General features: G+C 37.2%; 1 protein-coding gene across 1 annotated transcript; it reads left to right on the forward strand.

The window, feature by feature from the left end:
• Positions 1-111: 111 nt before the first annotated feature.
• Positions 112-7584, forward strand: itk (IL2 inducible T cell kinase). Its single transcript, XM_027285074.1, has 18 exons — positions 112-162; positions 1897-2054; positions 2195-2299; positions 2435-2516; positions 2652-2777; positions 3028-3065; positions 3698-3849; positions 3974-4039; positions 4151-4205; positions 4625-4704; positions 4911-5053; positions 5196-5270; positions 5548-5716; positions 5813-6029; positions 6115-6179; positions 6281-6399; positions 6970-7127; positions 7218-7584. Exons 2-18 carry the CDS (start codon positions 1917-1919, stop codon positions 7281-7283), a joined length of 1854 nt encoding a protein of 617 aa, XP_027140875.1. The 5' UTR covers positions 112-162; positions 1897-1916; the 3' UTR covers positions 7284-7584.
• The last annotated feature ends 451 nt before the right edge of the window (positions 7585-8035 follow it).

The following is an 8035-nucleotide window of genomic DNA, read 5'->3' on the forward strand; positions in this document are numbered from 1 at the left end:
TGACTAACTTAAAGTCGTTCTGATTGGACAAGAGCCCCCGAAGAACTAAGCTAAACGCTGATTGGTCAATTTTGGAGGTCTGGTGAATGATTTGTAGTATTTGATGAATGATGGCTTGATTCTTAAAAACACAGTGGTGTAGTAGAGATACGGCGTGAAAAGGTAGACTTCTCTTCACTTTTGAGCATTTAACAGCTGATTTACTAACCTAACTTTAACTTCAAACATGTTTTATACATTAGATTTTATGTATGTTCTAGCTAAAGTCGTCTTCTGGTGAACAAATATATAATTATAGTAATAATAACAACAACAGCAATAAGAATAAAAGTGTATCCATAGAACAAAAATACAAAACTTTGGTATAAAAATACAAATACAAATACAAAATTGACCCTTTTTTTTAATCAATAAAAGAAAAGCCATTCTGTAGAAATGGGGCATTCACCTTAAGTTCTGATATTTTTCTGTAAATTTGGTTTTGCATATGCAATTGAGCATAGGCTATAAAGTTCATCAATCCGAGTCTGCGAAATCTCAAAAGCAAAACTAAACCTTTACACATTTTTATTGTTTATCAATGATTTCTTTGTATTTTTTTTAGACCTGGACAAGTAATTGTGCTGTTTAATTTGAAAACTGATCTTTTGTGGATACAGTTTAATAAGTTCTGATCCTTTGTGACATTTGTCACTATACAGACGACATTATGACCACACACTTACTTATTTGTTTTATTACTGGAAATATCTGACCTATCATTTTGCATAGTGTTGGCGTTTTGTCGTAGCTCTCTCTGAGCATTAAGACCACACACACACACACACACACACACACACACACACACACACACAAGCTCCTCTCTTTTTCAAATGAGACATAATTAATTTGCATTTTCCAATTCATGGCATTCCACCATAGAGCTCAGTGAGTATTATGAGAAGATTTTTTTTAAAAATAGAAACATTTACCCTACATGTAAACATTTTTATCACCCCTGATTTTCTGACTACTTCATTTTCCACCTATTCCTTTTGACAAAAGCATACCTTACCCTCAGAGAAAATTGAATGTGATAAGTTTGTCCCCAATCCATGTAGCATCCATCTAAATCACTCCGTTTTTAATCTAACTTTCTAAAACTCTGTTATTTTATTCAAAGTAACATGTTTCCCCATGTTGGTTAACCAACTCTGTTGCTGGTTGAAGCTACCAATATTGTTTTTTGAACATAACCATCTAAACAGTCTCTAAAATCTCTATTTGTCTGTGATTATAGGATGGAAGAGAGAGAGATAATAATAAAAAAAGCTGAAACCATCTCACAACTGTTCTATAGAAGCACGGGCAGATAAGATGACAGTGAAACAAGGAAAATAAAAATATATATACAGGCAAAAAAGTCATTTTGTTTGTTTGTTCTTTTATTTTATTTGTTTATGCTCTTCATTTTCTTTTTAGATTACATCACTTGTTACTTTGTTACATTGATTTAAAAAAAACACCTCTGTTCAGTCTTCAGTCAGGATACATTAAACCTAAAGTTCATATTCTGGTGGAAAATGTTCAAAAGTGGAGAGATTAAAGAATCACCTCAGTATTGCACATTCTAGACACTGACTTATTGCAACATAGTCAGTGAAAGTGCATCTGTGTGTGTGTGTGTGTGTGTGTGTGAGAGAGAGAGAGAGAGAGAGACAGAGAGAGTGTGTAGGCATGTGTGTGTGTTGCTAGTGCAACCCATTTCTTGCCGTAAGGATGTGGTTTACCGAGTTCAACAACTTTATACCGGAAGCTCTACGGCTTCTATCAAGTTATCATCCAGTACTTTTTTTTTTTCTGTCACTGCGAGGTGTTCAGTCTGTGTAAGCCAGCACTTACATAGTGTTCTCTTAGTGTTGTTCTTAGGTGTGACCATGTTCCCCAGGGTGATTTTGAGGGGAACTATGATTAAAAAATCTCAACAAAAGAAAAGAACATCTCCATGCAACTACAAAGAGAGGTTTTTCGTGTTGGACACCCAGGACCTGAAGTATTCTGAACGCCGTCCAGGGGTAGGTGATCGCTGAACATACTTCGCTGCCTAACTTTATAATCTGTAGACTTGGCCTGTATATTAAGCTTCCTCACAACCAGCTATAATTGTAATCATACTGATGTAAATATACATAAAGTAAAGATCATGTTCTCTCAGAGAAAGCCCATGGTGAAAGGTTGCATCGAGCTGTACAAAATCAAGTGTGTGGAGATTGTGTGCAGTGATGTTCCCATACCATGCAACTATAAGTACCCTTTTCAGGTGAGCTTTTCAACAAATAGAAACAAAAATAAAATGCGGCTTAATGTTATATACAGTAAGCATAATGTATGACTAAGCATGGAGTAATAGTATGACATAACAAAACCATTTTCTCAAATACAAATGTCTTTACAGGTATTTCATGACAACCATTACCTCTATATCTTTGCTCCAGACAACGATTGCCGTCAGAGATGGGTCAGAGCTCTCAAAGAGGGTAAGCAACTTTAGAACATCATGCTTCAGACAATGATGGCAGTGCAACAGATTACTGTAAACCCTTGACTGTATATAACACACATTCACAAACGTGGTATTTCAAGCTATATTTCTTTTATTCTGTCTGACATAGAGACAAAGAATAACAATTTAGTGGCAAAATACCACCCAAACTTCTGGATGGATGGAAAATGGAGATGTTGTCAACAAACAGAGAAACTGGCAACAGGTTGTCATGTATATGACCCAGAGGGTTATGGTTCGTATTATTTCGTATCTTCTTCCTTTTTATTGATATGTTAACCAGTTTGAGTTTGAGTCTAGTTTGTGTATTGGAATGAGGCTGACATATTTTTATCTAAATGTATATGAACAGAAAAGACATGTCTAACACGTGATCAGGCCAATCTTGAAATCTCAAAAATTGAGTGCTATTACATAACTACATACATTTCCTATTTTGTGTGTCAAAAATGTTCTCCGATATAATTTTTCTAATTTCTCAACAGCTTCAAAGAAGCCACTTCCTCAGCTCCCGGATCCAGAGGTACTATTCGTTAAGGCTTAAATAACATGTGCTGATGAAATGTTTATGGTGTAGTGGTCAGTATTGTTCAAGTTACACGAGGATAGACAAAATAACCTTTTCAATATTTATTCTATAGCTTGTTTGGCTTGAAGTTGTTATTCTTTGAAAGGACTATTTTGCCTTTTTTGATAGTCTTTAATCTTTTGAAATTATGCCCCTTCTTTTTACCCGTGAAGCATGTGGTTTAGGCACAGATGATTTTGTGTTCTGCGCAGCTCGGTTTACCATCATCCATTGCTCCTATCTCACGGTCGAGACCATTTGACATAATATTCTTATTGTTCAGTACAACTCTAATAGCATTGTGATTATTATCGTTAGTCATTACTGTGGTTTGTCTGCTGAGTGTGCTTTTTGGAAAAATAAATGTAAGTGAAAAAATGAAATAAAACTAAATCACTGCTTACTTATTATCTCGCTACGTTGTGCGAAGAGACACTGCTGTAAAGAATTATATGTTTTTAAAAGTATTACACAGCAACTGCTGTCCTCACAAGAGAGGAGTTTATTAATTTGGAATTAATAGAGCTTAATAATATTCCTATGTTTTTAGATAACATATTCTTTGTTTTTTTTTTTATCTCTGCTAGATGATACTGCAAAATTCAGGACAGAGGACTGTCATCGCTCTTCAAGACTACACGCCACTTGGAGACGATGACTTGCCTCTTCAGAAGGATCAGGAGTACACCCTAATTAACGGCACTCACGCTGATTGGTGGGCCGTAAGTAATGACAAGGGGTAAGGCACAAAAAAATCCTATCCCAGTTTGACAGCTTTCACTGAAAAAACAAAACAAAAAAAGACTTTTTACTGTATAATGATGGTCTGTAACTCATGAATGTTTTCCCTAACCCCTCATCAGGGTCACAGGCTTTGTACCCAGTACTTACGTAGCTGAAAAATCAAGCAACAACTTTGAGCGATTTGAGTGAGTTTAATTTAATTCTCTGTTAACTGAACTTCTAACATGTTGATATATGCAATTCTACTCTCTCCTCTCTAGATTTAATTTATTTCTGGTCAATTTGTCTTCTCACAGATGGTACAATAAAAACATAACCAGAGCGCAAGCAGAGGATTTGTTAATGAAAGAGGTAAAAAAAAAAAACAATTTCAGCATTTGAGAATCCAGTAATTATTCCATTTTCTTTTGTGCAAATGCACAAAATAATAATTCCGATGACAATTAGCAGGATGTCGCCCCTGTGTGATGCAGTGCACAACTGCTGTGCAAAATTCACGCCAATGCACCTGCACGGTTAGAATCTGACATGACATGGGACATGAAAAATGTCTCACAACCACAATGTTTCCTCCAATCTTGAATTTCCTGCTGTGTGCTTTGCTAAGTTTTGCAAGTGGGAGGTGGAACATCTATCCATTATGTATTACCAATAATGAATACTGGCTAGTGCTGCTGTAAGCTTGATCAGTAAACATGTTTAACATGTCTGTTACAAATGTATTATTTAATTTGGATGATTGTATGTTATGTTTTATGTTCTCTTTTGAGGGAAAAGAAGGTGCGTTCATGGTGCGTGACTCGAGACAGGCGGGGGTCTACACAGTGTCAGTCTTCACCAAAGCACCGGGGTACTTTTTACTCCCTTCTGATACATATATCTGTTTATTATAATACTATATATACAGTACATCTCACATATATGATGATGTGACATAATATCTTGATTCACCTGCTGTGTAATTACAATTACCTCGACTTGAAATCAGTAGTATCTTTTTGACAACTTATCTTTGGGAATTTGTGTCGCATAAAAGTATCTCTTTATTGCCTTCAGGTCAAATGGGGAGAAGAATCCACGAGTGAAACATTACCAGATCAGACAGACAGAAACAGGGGAGGCCACATATTACTTGGCAGAGAAGTACCTGTTTAGCACCATTCCTGAGCTCATCCATTACCACCAACACAACGCTGCCGGTAAGTGTGCCAACACAATTAACATGAGAAAAAGAAAAGGTAGTTGAGAGGATAAAGCAGCATGTTTTACAAACCATATAGTAAACGGGATTGTGTGATGTTTCATAAAAAATAATATTTTTGTGTGTTGTCTGTGTGGCAGGCCTGATAACACGCTTGAGACGCCCTGTCTCTCAAGATGGAGGTTGTTCCCTGAATATTGCCGATCCTTCAAAAGGTTAGACGCTTGTTAAAATGAAGCTTAAAACAATCTTAATGCTGAAAAATGTTTTTGCTGACCTCTAGTGGTTCTCACACAAGCATGTTCAGGGTGTGTTCTGACTAGTGCTGTGCATCCAACCTGAGACTTTACTTTATTATTATTAAAACTAATTCTTTGATCTCTCTGCTGAAGCTTGATTCATATGTGAAGTCATTGTCTAAATGTGCACATCCTCTGCGTTCTCTATTGTGATGCTTGATTCATCTTTCACCACGTGTTTGCCGCTCCACAGATCAGTGGGAAGTGGACCCCGGGGAGCTGACCTTGGGTCAGGAGATAGGCAGTGGTCAGTTTGGATTGGTGCTTGAAGGGCGATTGAAAGAAAGTAAGGTGGCAGTGAAGATGATCAGAGAAGAATGCATGTCGGATGAGGAATTTAAAGAAGAGGCTAAAATCATGATGTGAGTGCATTTCATAATGTTGCCTTATACTGTCCAGGTATTACTCAAAAACCACTCAGGTTATGTGTGTGTCTCTGTGTGTGTTTTTTTTAACAGGAGACTGTCTCATTGTAAGCTAGTTCAGCTCTACGGTGTGTGCACCCAGCGTTCTCCCATGTGTCTGGTGTTCGAGTTCATGGAGAACGGCTGTCTGTCTGACTACCTGCGAGCCAGGAAAGGGTCTTTGTCTCAGGATGTGATGTTGGGGATGTGTCTGGATGTCAGTGAGGGGATGGCTTACCTGGAAAGCTCCAACTTCATCCACAGGGATCTGGTAAACTAACAGATGAAAGCTGTTTAAGATTACACTTTTGCGTCTCTGCTCTGTGAGTAGTTAATCCTTCCTTTGCCTTGTTCAGGCTGCCAGGAACTGTCTTGTTTCAAAGAACAATGAGGTGAAGGTATCTGACTTCGGGATGACCAGGTAATTCTTTTCACAGTCTTACGTATTGTGTGATATTTTTACAATATTTTTTACAGAGGTTAAACTGCTGTGTAATGGTGTTTCCGCCCTCTGCACTATAGATTTGTGCTTGATGATCAGTACACAAGCTCCCTGTGCTCCAAGTTCCCTGTCAAGTGGTCGGCTCCAGAGGTCATCAAATACTGCAAGTTCAGCAGCAAGTCTGACGTCTGGTCGTTCGGTGTGTGTTAATGTGTCTTTGCCGTCACTCATTTTGTATTTATGTGTGTCGGGCTCACTATTTTTTATCGTCATACAGTAGTCACAGGACACACATGTGCTATAAAACATACGTGCAAAAGATTGAGGAAACCACGGTTACAGAAGACACACTTTTTTGTAACTTCTGAAGAAAAACAAACAGTTTTCATGGTGTGACGCCAACTTGTGGATTTACAGTAATCTCCAAGAAGTTAATACCGTTAGGACCATCACAGAGTTTAAACAGGCAGTGACTTGTCATGGACAAGATTCTTTGTTCAGAAGTTGTGACTTCATCGTATCCAGACAGACAGATGGTAAAGCAATATGTTTAATTACGATTACATAAGTCACAGGGATGATTTCCTAAGTTTAGCTAAGCCCTGCTGCCAAATGTATAAATTTATGGCTCTAAAAGCAGTTTATAATTAAATTGTCAGTCAGTACTTTTACTTTACTTTTACAGACTTCCTGTTATAATCTTTCAAAATGATTTTTGTTTGTTTAAAACAATGTTGTTTATTCTATAACAACTGTTCACCCTGCTCAGGTGTGCTCATGTGGGAGGTGTATAATGAGGGCCGTCTCCCTTACGAGAACCGCTCTAATGCCGAGGTGGTTGAGTCCCTGAACTCAGGCCTGAGGCTCCTGAAGCCCCGTTTGGCCCCAGACGCCGTCCACCTGCTCATGGAGTGGTGCTGGAAAGAGGTGGGCACAGGATTTTATCATATTTCCAGTATAAGAACCGTCAAATGTTATACTTGACAGCAAAACTTTATTATTATTATTGTTTTTCAGAAACCAGAAGATCGTCCATCCTTTGCTCTCCTCCTGCATGAACTGGCCTCCATCTCAGATCTGTGAACCATGATAAGAGTTGAGGTTAAAGAAAGATTCATTATAGCTATATTTATTTATTTATGTTTTTTTGTTTTTTTGTTTTTTTTATCAATGACTTGTCAGATTTTTTAAATCTTTTGATTGAAATGACACAAGAGAGTTTCAGATCCCTGGATTTTGCACTTTATCTGTTTCCTCTGTATACAAGCTCTTACAGTTCACTGCAGGTTCATGTTAAGGTTTCAAATATTCTGTACATTAAACTAGGTGAGATGGTTTATGATGTTTAACCCACTGTTCATTAAATAAATCCATGCGAAACACATTTTTTCTCTCACTCTTTATGTTTTAGCACCAAAATAATGGCAATGTGATGGGAATACATTTGGTTTCCAGAGATGGAAAAAAAAAAAAAAAAAGGTTCCTGAAGAGATTTAAAATACAACTTGACCCAAAATCTATTTTTTGACAAGAAGTCACCCCCCTGTGAGCTTGAACGGTGGCTGTAAAAAGCTTGTTGTTTGTGCTTCTTCTTGAATTCAGGTCAGCTGCAATGAATGTATGATTTAAACTGTCACACGTTTGCCATATGGCTAAATACGGCACCAAATATATGCAGTTTGGATATGGTTACACGCAGCTAGAATAATATATAATAATATAATAATATTTTTAAATAATAAATAATCATCACTGGGACCAAAGTAAAGAGTATATGAAATCACAACTTAACAGGTGAATAATCATTTTTTTGCTAAAGAGTAACCAGGACAGGT

Source organism: Larimichthys crocea, chromosome I (genome assembly GCF_000972845.2).
Source record: "Larimichthys crocea isolate SSNF chromosome I, L_crocea_2.0, whole genome shotgun sequence".
NCBI classification, from domain to species: Eukaryota; Metazoa; Chordata; class Actinopteri; family Sciaenidae; genus Larimichthys; species Larimichthys crocea.